This window comes from Phacochoerus africanus, chromosome 2 (genome assembly GCF_016906955.1).
Source record: "Phacochoerus africanus isolate WHEZ1 chromosome 2, ROS_Pafr_v1, whole genome shotgun sequence".
Lineage (NCBI taxonomy): Eukaryota > Metazoa > Chordata > Mammalia > Artiodactyla > Suidae > Phacochoerus > Phacochoerus africanus.
In genome coordinates, this window is record NC_062545.1 from 274,112,892 (window position 1) to 274,133,770 (window position 20,879).

A 20,879-nucleotide genomic window follows, 5' to 3' on the forward strand; every position below is an offset into this window, starting at 1 on the left:
GGAAAAAGGATCTTTACAAATGTGATTGAGTTAAGGACCTCGAGATAAGGAAGTTGTCTTGAATTGTCTTGGTGCGCTCTGAATGCTATCACAAGTGTTCCTTTAAGAGAGACGCTGAGAGAGATTAGAGAGAGACAGCGATGGAAAGAGAGACAGAGATAGAGAGAGAGAGAGAGATGGGGGGGAGATGATATTAAGATGGAGGCAGAGAATGCAGTGATTCAGCCATGGAACTCAAATCCACAGAATATGCTAGAAGCCACCAGACACGGCAAGAGGCAAAGCAGGGCTCCACCTCTGGAGCCTCTGGAAAGAGCTCTGCACTATAGCCCCTTAGGAAAAAAACTCATCCTGGTAGGGCACCAGTTCACACTTCCCCATGGCGTGTGGCAGTTTGCTGGCCTCACAGCCGCAGCAGCTCTGGGCGTGCTCCATTTTTCACGGTCACCATTCTGGAGGGTCTGTACTAGTTAAGTGGACAGGAACGTCCACCTTTCAATGAGGATCAGGGAGTGACTTGGTGAGACTCACTCACCAGTAAGTGACAGAGCCCACGCCTGCCCGTGTCATCTGGCGTCAAGTAGGGGCGATGCTGGCACAGGTCACCTCGTCATTGGAAACAAGCTCAATGTCCTATAACAGGGACCTGGTTAAGCAAATCGTACTAATCCAAAGGGTGGATGTCAAATAGTCCCTCCCAGCGGATATTTAATGCCATGAAAGGCCGTTATGACCTATTGTAGAATTAAGGAAAGGCAAACAGAGAAAGAGAAAGCGAAAGAAAAAGCAAGCAATGTGGTCACCTTCTTATAAGGAAGTAGAGTCTAGAAGGAAATAGTCAAGAAGGGTAACTGGGGGGGAGGATCGTGGCCTTGGTATTTTCTAACCCGTCTGAATGAATACGTTTCACTTGAATACTGGCACACCTTGTTTGATGGGGTTTCATTTTATTGCATATCACAAACATTGTGTCTTTTGTTTTTGTTTTTGTTTTTACAAATTGAGGTTTGTGGTCACCCTGCATCAAGCAAGTTCGTTGGTACCACTTTTCCAACAGCATTTGTTCACTTTGTGTCTCTGTGTCACATTTCAAACCTTCTCAGCCAAAAAAAATTATGACTCACCAAAGGCTCAAATGATAGCTGGCATTTTTTTAGTGATAATCTTTCTTTCTTTCTTTTTCTTTCTTTCTTTCTTTCTTTCTTTCTTTCTTTCTTTCTTTCTTTCTTTCTTTCTTGCTTGCTTGCTTGCTTGCTTGCTTGCTTGCTTGCTTTTTAGGGCCACACCCACGGCATATGGAAGTTCCCAGGCTAGGGGTTAAATCAGAGCTACAGCTGCCGGCCTACACCACAGCCACAGCAACACCAGATCTGAGCTGCATGTGTGACCTATGCCACAGCTCCTGTGACCTGGCAACGCCAGAGCCTTTAACCCACTGAATGAAGTCAGGGATCGAACCCGCAATCCTCATAGATTCTAGTCAGATTTTCCGCTGCGCCACAAAGGGAACTCCTTTTTCTTTCCTTTTTTTTTTTTTTTAGTGATGAATTATTTTAAATTAAGGTATACAGATTATATTTTAGACATAATGCCATTGTACACTTAATAGAGTAAGTATAGTGTAAACATAATTTTTATATGCACCAGGAAACCAAAAAAATTCATGCAGTTCAGTTTATTGTGATATTTGCTTTATTGCAGTCGTCTGGAACCGAACCCACAACATTTCTGAGATCTGCTTGTACAAAAGCAGTAAAATGTGTCTAGGGAGTTCCCGTTGTGGCTCAGGGGGTTAAGAACCCAACATTGTGTCCGTGAGGATGTGGGTTGGATCCCTGGCCTCACGCAGTGGGTTAAGGATACAGCATCACTGAAAGTTTCGGTGTAGGCTGCAGATGCAGCCTGGATCCAGTGTTGCCATGGCTGTGGCCTAGGCTGGCAGCTGCAGCTCTGATTTGACGCCCTAGCCTGAGAACTTCCATATACCACACAGGTGCAGACGTAAACAGAAAAGAAAAAAAAAAATGTTGTTACAATCTGTCCCGGACCTCCCACAGGTGCCCCGGGGTTCCAGGTGAAGCCCCAGGATGTGACAGTGAGATCCGGGGATGCTGTGGCCCTGCGGTGCCAGGCCACCGGAGAGCCGGCACCCACGGTGGAGTGGCTGCATGGGGGCCAGCCCTTGAGGACCAGCCGGCGGCTCCGGACCCTGCCGGATGGGAGCCTGTGGCTGGAGCGAGTGGAGGCTGGGGATGCGGGCACATATGAGTGTGTCGCTCACAACCTCCTGGGCTCTGCCACAGCCCGGGCGTTCCTGGCCGTGAGAGGTATGGGGCATCCCTGCCCAGACCTTGTGGGATCCCCTGCCCGATGGGATTTATGTGTTGCTCGTGGGGTACCAGCCAGCTCCCTAACTCTCCTCTTTGCTTAGAGTCACGGACTCAGAATGAACCATCCCAGGCGGTCGTGTGGGCCATCTTGTCCACCCTGCCTTTTAGAGTCGGGGAAACTGAGGCTCGGAGATGCTGAGCGTTTGCAGCTCCTCTTCGTCAGGGGACCCTGGCTTTTCCAGCTACCGTGGTGTAGACACTGTGCCTGTCTTTGGACACATGCAACCCTGTGAAGCAGGCAGAGTAGAGCAAGGGTTCCATGGTACCCACCATGGAGGTTTCTGGGAATCTGTGAATTAGTGTTGTCCCAAGTTCTGCTGGCCATGGAAGTGGTCGCAGATGCTGCTTCCTGGTGTCGCTAACCACTGACAGGCGTCACTAACCCTGGCCTCCTCACTCAGCTCCCTTTTCCCTTGGGTCAGATCAAACTTTAAATTTTGGAAAAGGATTGTCTTGAGAAACCACATTAAAATGACCCAGGCTGGGAGTGCCCATCGTGGCTCAGTGGTAACCAACATGACTGGCATCCATGAGGATGCAGGTTCCATCCCTGGCCTTGCTCGGTGGGTTGAGGATCCAGCGTTGCCATGAGCTGTAGTGTAGGTTGCAGACACAGCTCAGATCTGCCATTGCTGTGGCTGTGGTGTAGGCTGGCAACTGCACTCTGATTTGACCCCTAGCTGGAAACTCCCATATGCCACAGGTGTGGCCCGCCCCCCAAAAAAAAAGAGAGAGAGAGAGAGACTCAGGCTGCATAAAGAGAAAGTGTTCTTTCTGTGTCTCAGTGGTAATACTCCAAATGTATGACTATCTCTCTCTGTCCCTGTCCATGGCAGACATCACTAATCCATCACCACACACAGCATCAGATTCCTTCTCTATAGAGGGCTTCTCCAGGCAGCACCTCTGGACTATCTGGAATTGGGAATTGACATTTCGCCACTTGAAAACCCACTTGAAACCCACTGCCAACCAAATGTGGGGACTCCTGGCCTCTCTGTGGTCTCCTCGTCTCCTGTGGGCAGGGTGGAACACCAGCACCCACATCTCTGAACATTCCATGGTCCTCTGACACCCACACAGAGCTGTCTAAAGGGCAGCTGCAGGTCCCAGCAGAGCCTCCTTTTATTTCAGAGCTCCGTCCCAACGCTCTGTCCTGTTGGAAAGCCCCCAACCCAAACCACAGCCCTTTCACGTGGCCTCTGGATGAGCTTCCTGTGGCCACCATAACAAAATGGCACAAACGGGGTGGCTTGAAAAAAACGGAAACATGTGATCTCATAGTTCTGGAGGGTGGAAACCTAAGAAGCGGGTTGCTTCTGAGGTCTGAGTCTAAGCCGAAGGTCTGAGTCTATTCCAGGCCTTTCCCCTAGCTTCTGGTAGTTTGCTGGCCACGTTTAGAGTCCCTTGGCTTGAAGAAGCATCAGCCTGGTCTCTGCCTTCGTGATCACATGGGGTCCCCTGTGCTCATGTCTGTCTCTAAGTGTCCCCTTGATGTGAGGACACCTGTCAGCTGAGGTTAGGGCCACCCTCATGACCTCATGTTAACTTGGTGACCTCTGTACAGTCCCTACCTTTGAATCAGCTCACATGCTCAAGTACTGGGGACCAAGACTTGAGTCCATCTTTTTAGGAGGACATAGTTCAACCCTTAACAGCCTCCTGACTTTTTAAAAATGGAAACAACTGATTTTAACCTCATACATATTAATCATAGAAAGGCCAGATAATTTTTTAAAATCTGTGAAGACATGGCATTTTCCTGTGGCTCAACGGGTTAAGGATCCAGCATTGTCACTGCAGCGGCTCTGGTCACCGCTGTGGTGTGGGTCCGAGCCCTGGCCCGGGAACTTCTGCACGCCATGGATGTGGCCAAAAAAGAAGAACCAAGTAAAAATCTGCGAAGACAAAAAGAATGATGGGTTCTCTTCCATAATTCAGTTATGAGAAACAGCGCAGGCAATTATTTGGGGGTATATATTTCTACACTTTTTTTTTCCTCCTAATGTGAAGAGATATACTTTTTTCTTTTTACAAGTGAGGTCAAAAATACCAGTTGTCTTTATATCTCTTCATTTTTACTTACTCTATCTCAGACAACACCCCATGATGGTAAGCCTCGCCACACCCTAGGTAATGGTTTCATATCTTTCTATAGGAAAGGGTTGGTTGTTTGTTTTTTAACTTAATTGCTATTGGTTTCTTTCAATAAGCCACAGGGGTTGTTTTTTTTCCAGTTTCCTCTCCGAAAGCCATCCCACAGCACACCTCTCTGCGTGCTGGCCTGACTATTTCTCTAGGATAGTTTCCTTCAAGGGACAGCGTTAAATAAAAGAGGTTCAAAGGCTTTGAGGCCCCCAACTCTCTCCCTCCTTTCCATCCATCTGGGGGGAGGGGCATCCGGGCCTCGAGGGGACAGGGGGCTGCTGAGTCACCCCATGCCTGAGAAAGCTGACAGTGGCTTGTCATTCCTGGCCTCCAGTTTCCTGTCCCCATCTCAAGCTGCCAGGGCCCCACTGCTCCCTTCCCACCTGCAGCTCCTGAATCCTCCCTTTCCCCTTATTACAAGGCCAGGGTAGGTTCATGGCCTTCTCCAGTCGCCCCCATAAACCCCAGAGCTGCGGATGGATATTAACAAGAGACATCCCAGATGGGCCTCAAATCGCATCAGATCCATCTATGGACCACAGGAGATGGCGCTGCTTCCTGGCATCCGAAATTAACCAGCCCCCTGATTTACCCGTTTAGGATCTTGGCAGTTGAGTGTGTTATGTTATTTTTCTGACAGATCATTGGCAATTTGTTGTTAATTTCCCCCGAGAGCTGGTAAGTGGAGGAGCAGGCTAGCCTCTGTTTCTTGCCCCCTGGAATGCCATCTGCCCAAATGAGACAGCTGGCCCATTAGTGGGAGGAAGGAACCCCGCTGCGCCCGTACCATCCATCTGATTAGTGCCGAAGAGCTCCTGCTCACAGACTGCCTGGCGGCTGCGAGAAGCTCAACCCACCCCAGTCAGGCCAGCTGCGGGGTGGCTGGAGCCAGGGCCGCTGATGGAATGGGAGTCGTTCGGGTGGCAGCATTCAGCGCCTGGCTCGGTGCCCTGCCTCTCCGCCCTGGCTCCTCCAGGGTGCCAGCCCCCAACCACTCTCATGGACCCCTGGCATTTTTTAACCCAACGGGTCTTTGGCGCATCTGTGGTCCCACCTCCTCGGGTTAGAGATAAACCAGCTCAGGTGTGGCTTGGGGGCCTGAGTGGCCCAGGTTTCCAAGAAGGTGATGGCAGAGCTAGAGTTAGAAGCTGGTACCATCCATGTGTGGCGCTCCTCGTCAATGCCTCCGAGGCCAGGGTCCCCTGGGCATTGAGTTCATCAGCCATTAGCTGTGTGTCCTTGGGCAAGTGACGTCCCCTCTCTGAGCCTCCGTTTACTCCTTCATGAAATGGATAATAGTGCCGGCGTATCCCGAGGGGCACTATCCCGAGGTGGATGACGTCATTCTTGTCCTCTCCCTTCCTCGCAGGGGAGCCCCGGGGGAGCCGGGGCAGCATGATCGGGCTGATCAATGGCCACAGGTTTGGCGTGGCCACCCTGAACACCAGTGTGCAACAAGAGGCTCATTCTGGGGTCACCACCATCCACAGCAGCATCAGCCACATCCCCGCGAGCGTGGGTGAGTGGGGGCCAGAGCATCCATCTCCTGCATCCGGGGACCCTCCAACCCGAGCCGAGTCTGAGCCGAAGTGGATTGTGGTGCGGCCCCCTTCCTCCTCACCCCTCAGCCCCCAGCCAGACAAAACTGCATTTCAAATCAGCCGAGACTTCTGTGGGGGCTCAGCGGGTTAAGAACCCAACTAGCATCCATGAGGATGCGGGTTCAATCCCTGGCCTCACACAGTGGTTTAAGGATCTGGCACTGCCGTGAGCTGTGGCATAGGTCGCAGATGGGGCTCGGATCTGGTGTTGCTGGGGTTGTGGTGTAGACCAGCAGCTGCAGCTCTGATGCGACTCCTAGCCTGGGAACATCCATATGCTGTGAGTGCGGCCTGAAAAAGAAAACAAACAAATAAAAATCAGCCCGAGAGAATGTGAAATTACCAGGTTTATGTGCATGCAGGGTCAGATAATGACTTTTTTGTCTTTTGTTGTTGTTGTTGTTGTTGCTATTTCTTGGGCCGCTCCCGCGGCATATGGAGATTCCCAGGCTAGGGGTCCAATCGGAGCTGTAGCCACCGGCCTACGCCAGAGCCACAGCAACGCGGGATCCGAGCCGCGTCTGCAACCTACACCACAGCTCCCGGCAACGCCGGATCGTTAACCCACTGAGCAAGGGCAGGGACCGAACCCGCAACCTCATGGTTCCTAGTCGGATTCGTTAACCACTGCGCCACGACGGGAACTCCAGAGAATGACTTTTGAAACCACTGACTGCCGGGGCCAGGGAGGTTTTTTCCCCACTGTTAAGGCAAAAGCCGGAAGGGAAATGAAGGGGTCACTGGGGTGGGGCCGAGGGGACAGAGGGCAGGAAATGCAGTCAGCTAGAGAAGCAAGAAACATTCGCTTTCAAACAGATGCACCTAAGAGTGTGTCCTGAGCGGATGGAATGTTCTGGAGAGACATTGCAGGTGCTGCTGTAATGGACCCTGCCCCTCTCACCCTGCCCAGGGGGTCCTGCGGCCCCTCAGGAGCATCCAGAGGAGGGAGAGGGCAGTGCCGACAGGGGCTTTGCTCCAAGCAGCTCCTCCAGAGCTGACCTTGACCAAAGACTGTGTGAGCAGTGAGGGGTCAGGGGACTCTGGCTGGGGCAGTCCCTCCAGGCCGGCGGTTGGCAGAGAGGAGTCAAGTGAGACATGGCCCAGATGCGGTGGCTGCTTCCACCTGCAGCAGCCGAGGAGAAGCATCTGGCCCCAGGCTCCGTTTAGTGGAGACAGAGGTGCAGGGAGGTCGAGAAGTTTCTGCTCCCAGGCACAGGGGCCCAGCCGACTCCTCTGAACATCAGCCATCCTATACCTCTCTTCCAGGCCAGCAGTTGGGCTGAAAAGCTGGACCATCTCTGCCCCCAAACAAGCAGGGTTTCCACTTCCCCCAGTCCCAGACCCCCCCGCCCCACCCCAGAGGAGGGCCGAGCATCCTGGGAAGTTCTGAGAATCCGTGTTCAGGGCACTCTGGGGCTCTTTCCCCCAAGTCAGTGGTTTAGAACAATCTTGCCTCTCCTGGGCTCTTCTGGAAGTTGTCTGCAAGGAACGAGACTCAGTTGAATTTCAGCTTGGTCCACCATATGTGCAGGGACAGTCTGTGTGGCCCCAGGCTCTGTGGTGACCCAGTAGCCTCAATATTTATTGAACCTGGTTGAATATTAAATGCACTTCTTTGTATAGATATATTTTGTGGGAGTTCCTGATGTGGCTCAGCAGGTTGAGAACCTGACTCGTATCCTTGAGGATGCAGGTTTGATCCCTGGCCTTGCTCAGTGGGTTAAGGGTCTGGCATTGCCATGAGCTGTGTCGTAGGTTGCCGTCATGGCTCGGATCTGGCATGGCTGTGGCCGTGGGGCAGGCTGGCAGCTGCAGCTCTGATTCAGCTCTTGGCCTGGGAACCTCCATATGCAGCAAGGGTGGCCCCAAAAAGAACACACGATATTTTGTTAATTTGCACAAGTGCCCCATGAAGTAGACATGTGCCTTCACCACTTCCCAGGTTCTGATCCAGTACCTGGCCAGGTAATCGTGGGGCTGGGCCTGAGCTGGGAGGGAAGGGGCTGGAGGCTCCTGGGGGCAGGGAGGAGCCACGGAGGGACCTGGCGCAGGAGAGCGGCTGCCCTCGGGTGGTCTCTGACCCGGCCTCCGCGCCCTCCCACCCAGGGCCTCTGCTGCGGGCGCTAGTGGTCACCATTGCCCCCGTCTACTGGGCTCTGGCCAGAGAGAGTGGAGATGCCCTGAACGGCCACTCCCTGACAGGTGGCAGCTTCCAGCAGCAGTCACAGGTGGAGTTTGCCACAGGTGAGTGGGGTCCCCCTCGGGGGGTTGGGCAGGGCTGGGTCTGAGCCCAGGGCCTCGTCCCTGTGGTGACCCCAGGCTGGGTGGGGATGGATTGCAGGGGAGCTGCTTACCATGACCCAGGTGGCCCGGGGCCTGGATCCCAACGGCCTCCTGCTCCTCGACGTGGCGGTCAACGGCGTCATCCCTGAGAGCCTAGCGGACGCGGATCTGCAAGTGCAGGTGGGGTGAGCAGGTGGGGTGGACGAGAGAGAATGGATATTCTGCCCCAAGCACCCCGAGCAGCCAGACCTGCTTTCCTTCCTGACCCAGTGGGGCTGGGGCGGGCCTGCTGGACTTGGGGGTAGGGGGAACTCGCCGCCCGGGAGAGGATCTCTGGGCCCGACTTCGCCAAGGCAGGTGTTTTCCCCTTCCATAAACCAGAACGCCCGAGCGCCTGCCCAAGGGTGCCCAGCTGGTTGGAGGAAGCATGGGAAGGCCCCAGGTCGCTGCTACTCTCAGCATCCCCAGCGAGGTGGGGGGGCTGAGGGTCCTGCCGCTCCCCCCCCGGAAGTTGATACTCCAAAGTCCTCCTCCCTCCCCTGCCAGGACTTCCAGGAGCAATACGTGCAGGTGGGGCCCGGCCGGCTCTTTGTGGGCTCCACGCAGAGCTTCCTGCAAGACAGCCTCCCGACGCTCCTGCGCTGCAACCACAGCATCCAGTACGATGCGGCCCAGGGCCCCCAGCCCCAGCTGGTGCAGCACCTGCGGGCCTCCGCTATCCGCTCGGCCTTTGACCCTGAGGCCGAGGCCCTGCACTTCCAGCTCTCCACGGCTTTGCAAGCTGGTGAGTTCCCCCTGCACCACCCCATCTTCACTGCCCCCAGCCCTCACAGGATCCTGCCAGGGGCCCCACCTGCAGAAGGGGTGACATCCCAGCCCCTGCATCCACTGGCCATGGACCAGAGATTCAGAACTGAGATAGCTCACCTCCTTGTCTGCCCCTCTCCAAACTCTCCTTGGTTCTGTCCACCCAACTGCAGCCCCAACAAGGACACAGTTCTTCAGGCCACTCTTGGCTAAACGCTATGGAGCCTTTCTCCAGGCCCCAAGATGAAGGTCCAACCCCCCAGGTTCGTGTTCAAGCCTCAAGCCATACCCAAGGAGCTCTTCTCAAGGGGGCCTGCACCAGAGGCCCCACCCAGGGCCACTGTTGGGACCCTCGGAGACACACATGAACACGCCTTGTGTTCTCAACCAATGGGTGCTAAAGATACACCTGTTACCATCATTTGAGGTCCCAGTGTGTCTTTAACGTTGAACTTGGGGGAGTTCCCGTCGTGGCACAGTGGTTAACGAATCCGACTAGGAACCATGAGGTTGCGGGTTCGGTCCCTGCCCTTGCTCAGTGGGTTAACAATCCGGCGTTGCCGTGAGCTGTGGTGTAGGTTGCAGATGCGGCTCGGATCCCGCGTTGCTGTGGCTCTGGCATAGGCCGGTGGCTGCAGCTCCGATTGGACCCCTAGCCTGGGAATCTCCATATGCCGCGGGAGCGGCCCAAGAAATGGCAAAAAGACAAAAAAAAAATTGAACTTGGGACAGTGATGGGAACATAACTTTGACATCAGGCAGACCCCTCGTTCAAGCCCAGCCTTGCCACATCTCGGCTGTGGGACCTTGGAGGCAATGCCCTGGCCTTCTCTGAGCCTCAGTGTTCCCATCTGTAGAATGGTCTGGCTGTCTCCGAAACCCTCAGCCGGCACCCAGTGACTGCTTTATCAAGGGGGCTTCCCCCACACGTACCACCTGCTTTCTGCCCTCACCATGCCACCTGCTTGCTGCCCATCAGATGCTCTCCTTGACCCACTGTGTGCCCTCCTTGCCCAACCGCTGACCACACCCGTCCCTCTGGATTCTCAGAGCACAGTTTTGCACCTGTGGACCTCCCGTTGCGTGTTTTTCATTAGTCAGCTCTCCCACGTCTGCAGTGGCCTGGCCAGCCCACCATGAGCCCCTCAGGGCACCTCTAGGTGACTAGACACAACCCAAGCTACTGTCTCCTACAGGCTGATGCTCTGGGTGCCGGGCTGGCTCAGGACAGGGCCTGCGCCCCCAGCTGAGGAGGCCTTGGCCTGGCCAAGCCAGTGGGAGGGAGCCACCAGCCTGGGTCCTCTGTCCCCAGGCGCCTGAGGGCCTGTCCCCCTTGCCTTGCAGAAGAGAATGAAGTTGGCTGCCCAGAGGGCTTTGAGCTGGACACCCAGGGAGAGTTTTGTGTGGGTGAGCGCTCCCCCAACCCCGCATGGATGAGGGAGGCCTCTCAGGCTGAAGGGACGCGCTGTCCCAGCCAGCTGGCGGGAGGGCATGTGAGCACAGACCAGCAGACCCCTGTCCACCTCACAGACAGGGACGAGTGCTTGGGTAGCCCCAGCCCCTGCTCCCACGCCTGTCACAACGCGCCTGGCCGCTTCTCCTGCTCCTGCCCGGCTGGCTTTGCCCTGGCCAAGGATGGCAGGAACTGCAGAGGTGAGTGGGCCCCAGGTGGAGAGGGCCCCCTTGGACCTGGCGCAGCTATGTGCAGGGAGATTCTGGGGCCGGGACCCAGGCCAGGGGGCACATCCCTCGGGGGACGCAAGCCTAGGGAGAACTTCCTGTTTTGAAGGCCTCAGAGGAGAGGCTTAAGTACCCGGGGTGCTGGGGATCCCCAAAAACACGCACGCGGCTGCCACGTGCTCACGGCATTCCTACCCACGGAGCCTGGACATGGCCTCAGAAGCTCTCCCAGCCCTCAGTGGGCATTTCCAGCCAACTGGGCTTGGATGTGAGCTGACAGCTCTCTGCCCTGCTTGCTCTGTTTGCTCCCCCTCACGAAGTTGCTAGACCACAAATCTGAGCCTAGGATGCTATCTGGACACTGGGCCCCCCCCAGCTGCATCCCTCCATCCTGCCGGTGGGGCCTGGTGCTGCCAAGTCTCTTTAGGGCACCCAGAGGGCATCCTCTGCAGTCTTACCTCAGATGCCTCAGGCCAAGGCCCTTGGTCCCTCGGGCTTGGCTCTGTGTTGCCAAGGGTGCCAAGATGATGGGCAGAGCTAGAAGGCGGGGGCGGGGACCTTCATGCCAGCAGCTTCTGGGCCTGAGCACAGAGCCTCTGCCGGTGTGCTGGGCCTGGGGGCAAGTGTTCATGCAGCCCCCGCCCCCGTCCGCCCCCAGATGTGAACGAGTGCGCGCGGGATGGGGACCTCTGCCGAGAGGGACAGCGCTGCGTGAACCTGCTGGGATCCTACCGCTGCCTCCCGGATTGCGGGCCTGGCTTCCAGGTGGCTGCCGATGGAGCCAGTTGTGAAGGTGACAGGGGCACGGTTCAGGGCTGTCCTCCTCCTGGGAATCCAGTGGTTGCCAGGGTTCAGCAGAGGGGCTGCTGTGTCTTCAGGGAAACCAGAAGTCTCTTGGCAGAATAGCCCAGCGAGGCCGGGCAGAAAGACTGAGCTGGGCTCAGGGGCTCCCAGTCCTCGCCGGGCCTGGCTGCTGTCAAAGGCCTGAGTACCTTTGACGCGTGCCTTTTCCTTTCTGGGCCTCAGGCTTCTCATCTGTCCTCCGAAGGGGGAGCAGGTCAGGGACGGCAAACGTGAGACATCCGCTCCACTTCCCCGTTCCCCTCGTGGAGCGTGGTCCAGCCGAGAGAGGGCCTCTGAGTCCTTCTCAGCACAGCTTCTCCAGCTACAGTGAACCAGCTGCAGTTAGCCCTTGAGATAAAACCGAGGTGCCACCCCGGACGGGTGACCTCTAGGGTCCTTCCTGCTCTGGCATTCCAGGGTTTCATGATTATGGGTCCTCCTGTTTCCTCCAAGAGAGGACAGCATGGAGGGGGACAGCGTGGTGACCTTGGACTCAGAAGAGGCGGTCGTCCCACCTCAGTGACTTAATTGGGTGCCTCTGCCTCCCGCCTTCCTCCTTCCCTCCCTTCCTCTTTCTTTCTTTCTTTCTTTCTTTTTTTTTTTTCTTTTTATAGCTGCACCTGCAGCATCTGGAAGTTCCCAGGCTAGGGATCTATTCGGAGCTGCAAGCTGCCGGCCTACAACACAGCTCATGGCAACGCCAGATCCTTAACCCACTGAGTGAGGCCAGGGATCGAACCTGCATCCTGATGGACCCTATATCGGACTCTTAACCCACTGAGCCACAACAGAAGCTCCCTTTCCTTCTTTCTCAGCGTGTTTTGAGCTCTGCCATTATACCAGCGTTCTAAGCTCCTGACCTGTGTGATCCATCTCCCCCCGCCCCCCGCCTCCCCCGACCCCATAACGGAGTCTTGTCATGACTCCTTTTTACAGATGAAGAAACTGAGGCTCAGAGAGGGACTGTCACTGGCTTAAGCATCAGGAGATAGGGAGTGCACAATCCGAACCCGGGACTCTGTCCCCAAAGAGCACCTTTGAAGCCTCTTCCTTCTTGAAGTCCTCTCCCCAGAAGCTTCTCACCCTCCCGAGCTGGAATATTGGAAGGGGTGGATGCAAACACTGACATTCCATCTCGTGGCACTGGCCTTGAAGGGGACGGGGATGAGGCCCAGAGGTGTCCCCAGGGAGAGGCGTGGTGTGTCCTAGGGGGAGCTCGGGCTCCGCACACCCCCAACACCCCACCCACCCTTGCCTTTCCAGACGTGGACGAGTGTCTGGAGCAGATGGACGAGTGTCACCCTAACCAGATCTGTGAGAACACCCCAGGCGGGCACCGCTGCAGCTGCCCCAGGGGGTACCGGATCCAGGGCCCCGGCCTGCCCTGCCTAGGTATGGGGAGAGGCACCCCCCTCGCTGGGACCCTGGTCAGCACCCCCAGCTCACAGGCAGGATGTTATTACGAAAACTGCAGCCAGCCCTCATTGTGTGCCCACCATGGCTCTGGATCGGTGCTTTGCCCACTGTTCTGCACCAAAACCTCACACCTGGCCCCTCAAGGTCACCTTCCCTGGGAGCCCAGGAGGAGGAGGAGGGTGGAGAGAAATGGGTGGGTCCTGGAGAGGCTTTGCCGGCAGGATGGGCCTCGCCAGGAGACTGAAGGGAGGGCGCAGAGGGACCATGGGGTCTGGGGCGCTGCGCTGGGGGCAGTTGGGGCCTCTGCGCAGTCGAGGCTGGAGTGGGAGAGGAGGCTGGGGGCGGGCCAGGACGAGGGCTTGGCGGTAGGCCCGTGAGCAGCAGGTGAGGCAGCTGGATTCTAGGGAAAGCCAGAGAGCAAGAGAGAGGGCTGGGGCCAGGTGGAGCTGCTGCAGTCTGCCCGGAGCCGCCCGCAGCGCCCTGCCTGGCCCGCCTCCTTTCCAGATATAAACGAGTGCCTGCAGCTGCCCAGGACCTGCGCCTACCAGTGCCATAACCTCCAGGGCAGCTACCGCTGCCTGTGCCCGCCAGGCCAGACCCTCCTCCGAGATGGCAAGACTTGCACCCCGCTGGAGCACAATGTACAAAACGTGACCACTGTCAGCCACCGAGGCCCCCTGGTGTCCTGGCTGCGTCCCCGTGCCCCCATCCCTGGTGGCTCCTATCACGCCTGGGTCTCCCTCCGACCGGGCCCCAGAGCCCTGAGTGTGGTTCGGGCCTGGTGCCCGCCTGGCTTCATCCGGCAGAACGGCGTCTGCACAGGTAAGACTGAGCCCCAGCTATGCCTTGGGGACACACCCTGCTACGTTCTCTGGCTCCTAGGCTGCGGTGTGGACACCACGCCCACATTCAGAAACCCAGGGCTCCCAGCAAGCGGGGTAGGCAGTGCTTCCTCGCCACCCTGTGTCTTGAAGCCCTGACTGCGCTAAACGTCCAGGGGCTTCCCAAGCGGATGGAGTATTTCCCAAACCACTTGACTTCAGGACACTTTACCCCAGAGGAGGGCAAATGTTCCCAGGAACCCACTTTGAGAAACACGCCTCTTGGCGCACAGAGGTGGAGCAGTCAGGGCAGGAAGGAGATTACTCCAGGGTGACATGAGAATGTGAACAGGGGAGTTCCCGTTGTGGCTCCGTGGTTAACAAATCCAACTAGGAACCATGAGGTTGCGGGTTCGATCCCTGGCCTCGCTCAGTGGGTTAAGGATCTAGCGTTGCTGTGGCTGTGGTGTAGGCCGGCAGCTATAACTCCTATTGGACCCCTAGCTTGGGAACCTCCATATGCTGCAGGTGTGGCCCTAGAAAAGACAAAAAGAAAAAAAAATAATGTGAACGGGGACTGGCAAGTGTCATGGGGTTGAGGGGTCAAGGAGAGCCCAGGGCCCTGCAGAGACTGGCGCGGGGCTGCAGTGGGGGCAGGGGGTGGGATAGCCTGGAGGGCAGATATGCTTCAGCATCACCGCAGAGGGGCCTGTTCCGGAGCACTGTGTGGCCCCCACGCCTCGGGGACCATCCAGCGGGGCAGGCGGGACAGGGAGGAGGCCCGGGCTGTCTAGTCGGGACATCCCTGGCTTGTCCGGAGCTGGCGGGCAGGCACGCGGCCACCCTAGCCTCTGTGACTCAGGGTTTCTCTGCCCCCATTCCCCCCACCCTCCCCTGCCCACCCTGCGCCCCGGGCCAGACCTGGACGAGTGTCAGGTGAGGAACCTGTGCCAGCACGCCTGCCGGAACACCGAGGGCAGCTACCAGTGCCTCTGCCCCAAGGGCTACCGCCTCCTCCCCAGCGGGAAGAACTGCCAGGGTGAGGGGCTGCCCAGGGTGGGGCCTCCCAGATGCCACTGCTGCCAGAGGGGCCAGGCGGGGGGCTTCGTGGGAAGGGGCATCTCTCACCCAGTCGCCTCTCTCCAATCCCTTTCCAACCATCTCCTGTGGAGGAGGGGCAGGAAGTGGAGCTCAGAGGGGTTAGGTGACCCCCTCCCAGGTGGCCAGAGCCAGGCCAGGACCTCCACTCTAAGCAGGAACTAAGAGCTGGCGTGGGCAGGCTCTGGAAGCAGCCCCGGGGGCTGATAGCAGCTCTGCTGTATGTTGCTGGGCAACTCACTTCATCTCTCTGTGCCTCAGTCTCCTGGTGAGATGGGGCTAAGCCAGCCCTCCCCTAAGTATTCGGATGAGCTGCGTGGAGGGTGGGCACAGAGCCAGTGTTGGCACAAGGCGGCTGCTGCTGGAGAAGCAGTGAAGCCTTTAACTCCCAGGCCAGCACGCTTTCCCTAACTGAGGGGCCCTGGGACCCAGGCTGGTCATGCTGCGTCACCTTGCAAAGCGGGCATCGTGTCTCCTTGGCCAGTCTCCATCCCTCAGGGACCTCCGTCCCTCACTGGGGTCAGTGAATGGCCTCTGAGAGAGAGGGGCTCCCACGGAGACAGAGAAGGATCATGGGTGGTGGCCACTCTGGGCCTGAGGGCAGCCCTTAATCCACCCCGCCTCAGGCTCTCTACCCCAGCTCTAGGCTCAGAGGGTCCCCAGAGTGCCCACCTGGGGAGATCGGGAGGTGCTGGGGGCCTGCCGGCTGGGCTGTGGAGGGTCAGGCTGGCTGGGGACTGGGGATGGGGCTGCCCACCTCCGCTGTCCTCCGAGGGCATTTCTCTCCCCCGTGACCCTCCCCCATGCCTTCTCTGGCTCCTGCCTCGGGCCCTCCCCCCTCTACTCATCTTTCCATCCCTATCTCCTCACCAACCTCCCCACCCAGACATCAACGAGTGTGAGGAGGATGGCATCGAGTGTGGGCCCAGCCAGATGTGTTTCAACACCCGTGGCAGCTACCAGTGTGTGGACACGCCATGTCCTGCCACCTACCGGCAGGGCTCCAGCCCCGGGTAAGGGCGGAGTTGGCTGCAGAGTGAATGGGGCGGACTGCCTGCCTGGAGCTGACCCTCTGGCTCCTGTCCAGCCAGACTCCACCTCCAGGCAGGCCACGTCTCAAGTGGGGGCCCTCCCAGGGCCAGTGGGCCAGCTCTGCGGGAACTCCTGGCCACAGGGCCCCTGGGCTCACCTCATCAAGAGCACCTTCCTGCAGCCTCCGGGGGTGTGAGCTGGGCTGGACCCTATCATTTCCTGCACAGTGGTGCTTCCACTGAGCATGGAGCCCAGCCAGCTGGGGGAGGGGTCCTGGGAGGTGGACACACAGGAGCACGTGGACACACTCATGAAACTCTGGACACGTGAACACACGCACAGAGACACATAAACCCCACCCAGTGTCCCACACAAAACGCCAGGACTCAGGCGCACACAGCCACACAAACACAAAATACATTTCCTCCCCATCACACACAGTGGCTACACACACGGGGACCTTGGCTGGCAGAAGCTGCAGCCAAAGTATCCTGGGCGTGACTTGCGCCAGACTCTGCTAATCAGGAAGCCTAGGTCGAGCTGGGGGTGTGGGGGTGAGAGGGAGTGAGTGACCTTGGCAAGGCTGAGCCCCCCACCCCACCCGCGCTGCAAATCCAGAGTGCATGACCCAGCTCTGGAGCTCCCGGGACCTGAAGGGCTGTTAAGACCGACGGGAATGGGCGTCCCTGGCTTATTTGGGCCTCTGTTTGCAACTCTCAAAAGTGGGCGCTTGCAGAGAAGCATGTGGGTCCGCGGGGCGGGGGCGCAGGCGGTGCACGGGACAACTCCGGAGGTGGGGGGCTGAGGTCGGGTTTATGCACGATCCGATGGCAACCCGGAGTCGGTGGGTCTGTCCCGTCCGCAGGACATGCTTCCGGCGCTGCTCGCAGGACTGCAGCACCGGTGGCCCCTCCACGCTGCAGTACAAGCTGCTGCCGCTGCCCCTGGGCGTGCGCCCCCTCCACGACGTGGCCCGCCTCGCCGCCTTCTCCGAGGCCGGCGTCCCCCTCAACCGCACGGAGCTTACGGTGCTTGAGCCCGACCCGCGCAGCCCCTTCGCGCTGCGCCAGCTGCGCGCGGGCCACGGCACAGTCTACACCCGCCGCGCGCTCACGCGCGCCGGCCTCTACCGGCTCACCGTGCGCGCCGAGGCGCCGCGCCACCAAAGCGTCTTCGTCCTGCTCATCGCCGTGTCCCCCTACCCCTACTGAGGGCCAGCGACCTCTGACCTCCGGGATGGAGGGCGGGGAGGAGCCGGCCCCGCCCCCTCCGCTAGGTGGCCTTTATCCGCGCCACCTGCCGTGGCAAGAAACGTCATCTTCTCCCGTCCCATGCGTCAGTAAGACCTTCAGCAAACAGGACCCTGGGCACAGCCTTGACCCCAGGACAGCAAGAATCGGAGCTCCCCCACTCGCCCCCTGCCCAGCTCATGGTGGGGGCACGGAGACCAGCAGGCAGGTGACAAAGGCTGCCCTGAGGAGGCAAAGACCACAGGCAGGGCTGGGGTGAAGCCTGGCGGGTTCTCCAGGCTTGCCCCACGCCCCAAGGGAGTCTGGGCCAGGACACCCAAGGGTAGGGCAGATGGCAGCAGCTGTCACCCGCCATACCTAACACTGAATCCTGAACCCGGTGTGTGTATGTATACCATAAAAACATTTGTTTTGACACAATTGGATATCTTCAGTTATTTGGCTTTCATAAGGAGGGGCTTTGCTGGGAGGGAGATGCCGCAGTTCTGGTCCAGGAGCCCCCGCCTCCTTATGAATAAGGCAGATCAGACACCTTTCTGGACTCAGTTTCTCATCCAGAAATAGAAAATAGGACAGTATCTCAGCCCCAGCCCACCCCCAGGGCTGTGGGGAAAATTAAATGAGAATGCCATGGATCACACAGACGGCAGCTATACATACGGTTGCAAAAAGTACTTCTTAATGAAGAATAATTCCTAAATTATGCTTAATGCATTAATTAAGCGTAATCATTTAATCATCCTCTAAAGATTCGTTAGGGCTACGTATGTGCCAGGCAGCGAACGTGAACTCCTGTGCTCATGACCTTTTGTTCTCGGGATGAAGAGTTTATAAACAGCAAGGAAATGAAGAATGAAATGTGTCCCTGTCAGCTAGCGAGGCTGTTGGGGAGGAAACCAAGTTGGGAAGTGCAGTTTGGGGGGACTTTTTTTTGTTTGTTTTTTGTCCTTTTTTAGGGCCGCACCCATGGCATATGGAGGTTCCCAGGCTAGGGGTCGAGTAGGAGCTACAGCTGCTGGCCTACACCACAGCCACAGCTACACGGGATCCAAGCCGCATCTGCGACCTATACCACAGTTCATAGCAACGCCGGATCCTTAACCCACTGAGCGAGGCCAGGGATCAAACCCGCAACCTCATGGTGCCTATTGGATTCGTTTCTGCTGCGCCACAATGGGACCTCCTGGGGGGGACTTTTTAATAGGACATCAGGGTGGGCCTCACTGAGAAAGTGGCCTCAGAGCAGAGGCCGGAGGAAGGTGAGAGAGACAGCTGTGCAGACATCTGTGGGAAGGGTGTTGTGGCAGAGGGAACAGCAAACACCAGGGCCCTCAGGCAGGAGGATGCTCTGGGGTGGAGGTCCAGCAGGGAGGTGGGGTGCAGCGGAGCCTTCCTGCCACGTGAGGGGAAACAGAGAAGGAATCTCCGGGTGCATTTCATAGATGGAGAAAAGGACACTCAGAGGGAACAATGGCCCAGTCACTTGCCGGGTAGGTGACTGGTTAATGGTTAGACTGGCAACAGCCCCACTGAGTCTTCCCCGGGGCACTCCCACTTTCAATGCTGGTTTCTTTTGAATCAGGGGTCTGCAAACACCTGCTGTAAAGGACCAGAGAGTGAATGTTTTTGGCCTTGAGGACCCCATGATGAAACTACTCTCCTGGCCGTTGCGTGAAAAAACAGCCACTGTCAACGCACATAGGAGGAGCAAGGCTGGGTTCCAATCACGCTTTATTTGTGGACGTGGACATGCGAAGTTCATAAAGTCTTCGTGTGTCTTGCAACCGTCGTCTTTTGATTTTTTTTTCCAACCATTTACAAATGCAAAGGCCATCTTAGCTTGCAGGCTTTATAAAACCGAATAGGGACCATAGTTTGCCAACTCCCTGCTTTAAAGCGCAGAAGTCACCAACGGTGGGATTTCAGGCTGGGTAAGGGAGAGATTCCAGGGAGGGGGAGGAAGAGGGAAGGAGGAGCCTCCCAGTTCCCCTTCAGACTCTGTTTGTCCAGGGCCCACCTGTAAAGATTTTCCTTGGATGGAATCACCCTCTTTGTTGCAGCCCTGGGGGTCATGGGTCATGATTAAGCCCCGCCCTTTGCTGGGCTATTACTTTTTTTTTTTTCCTTTGTCTTTTGAGGGCCGCACCCGTGGTATTTGGAGGTTCCCAGGCTAGGTTCCTGCTGGTCTACACCACAGGCACAGCAATGCAGGATCTGAGCCGCACCTGCCACCTATATCACAGCTCATGGCAATGCCGGATCCTTAACCCACTGAGCAAGGCCAGGGATCGAACCTGCAACCTCATGGTTCCTACTCGGATTCATTTCCACTTCGCCACAATGGGAACTCCTGGGCTGTTACTTTTTTTTTTTTTTTTTTTGTCTTTTGTCTTTTGTTGTTGTTGTTGTTGCTATTTCTTGGGCCGCTCCCGTGGCATATGGAGGTTCCCAGGCTAGGGGTTGAATCAGAGCTATAGCCACCGGCCTACGCCAGAGCCACAGCAACTCGGGATCCGAGCCGTGTCTGCAACCTACACCACAGCTCACGGCAACGCCGGATCGTTAACCCACTGAGCAAGGGCAGGGACCGAACCCACAACCTCATGGTTCCTAGTCGGATTCGGTAACCACTGAGCCACGACGGGAACTCCTGGGCTGTTACTTTTTTATGAGCCAGGGACTTTTCAGCCCACGAAAGTGTCTGTCTTTGGGCCGTGGCATTGAGAGGGAAGAGCTGCACAGGGAATGGGCCCATCCTCTCTCACCCCTGCTCTCTGCCCTCTGTCGCTCCCCAGTCTCACCCTGGACCATCATGTTTGTCAAATGACTATTTGTTGACTGTTCAGTGTCTCGTAGACTTGAGTTTATTTAATTTTCCCAGGAACTCCAAAAGCAAAACAAACAAACAAACAAAAAACAAAATAAAACAAAAAAAACAATACTGTGTGTCCATTTCACAGATGTGGCTTGGGAGCTCAGAGAAGGTGAGTCACTTGTCCAAGCTCGCACAGCCTGGAGGGAGGGCAAGCCCGTCTGACTCTGCAGCCCAGGCCTCTAGCCTCCAGGCTCTCCAAGGGTGGAGGCTGGGGGGGAAGAGGAAGGGCGAGGAGCAGCAAGACAAGAGGAGAGACTATGGCAATTCCAGACCGGAGGAGCCGCCCAGGGAGTGTTCGTTCTGTTGGCCTCCTCCCCTCCCCCCATCCTCTCCTAAATTCCCCAGTTGAGGGTCTGAAGCAAACAAGTGAGAACGAGTGATTCCTTCAAGTCCTGCCGCAGGTCGTGGTGGACTCGGCCTGGAATCCAGGCTGCGATTCTGTGTCCTGTGCTCCCCGAGTCCACCCACATCCACGGGATGGTAGCGAGGAGAGGAGGCGCGCCACCCCCAAAGGATTGCTTTCCACTTCTGCTTTTCTGGCTGCCGGCCACCACTGGCCCCGGCCCATCCAGCTGCCTGGCTTCCTGGTGCCAACTGACCTCCGAGGCGGCTCTGAACGGTCAAGGGTGGAAAAC

At 57.2% G+C, this 20,879-nt stretch overlaps 1 protein-coding gene across 7 annotated transcripts in view; it reads left to right on the forward strand.

The window, feature by feature from the left end:
- Window positions 1-17,789, forward strand: part of HMCN2 (hemicentin 2) — a 162,589-nt gene extending 144,800 nt beyond the window's left edge. For 4 of the 7 annotated variants that reach the window (XM_047768686.1, XM_047768688.1, XM_047768687.1 and 1 more), the window contains exons 86-98: window positions 2,058-2,327; window positions 5,908-6,057; window positions 8,246-8,383; window positions 8,481-8,602; window positions 8,969-9,206; window positions 10,574-10,636; window positions 10,760-10,882; window positions 11,568-11,702; window positions 13,016-13,144; window positions 13,673-13,990; window positions 14,909-15,028; window positions 15,974-16,100; window positions 16,985-17,789. In XM_047768686.1, the coding sequence (XP_047624642.1) occupies window positions 2,058-2,327; window positions 5,908-6,057; window positions 8,246-8,383; window positions 8,481-8,602; window positions 8,969-9,206; window positions 10,574-10,636; window positions 10,760-10,882; window positions 11,568-11,702; window positions 13,016-13,144; window positions 13,673-13,990; window positions 14,909-15,028; window positions 15,974-16,100; window positions 16,985-17,330 (2,279 nt within the window). In that variant the 3' untranslated portion in view covers window positions 17,331-17,789. The remainder of the gene's footprint in view (window positions 1-2,057; window positions 2,328-5,907; window positions 6,058-8,245; window positions 8,384-8,480; window positions 8,603-8,968; window positions 9,207-10,573; window positions 10,637-10,759; window positions 10,883-11,567; window positions 11,703-13,015; window positions 13,145-13,672; window positions 13,991-14,908; window positions 15,029-15,973; window positions 16,101-16,984) is intronic. The other 3 variants (XM_047768690.1, XM_047768691.1, XM_047768692.1) reach the window with 3 other exon arrangements.
- The last annotated feature ends 3,090 nt before the right edge of the window (window positions 17,790-20,879 follow it).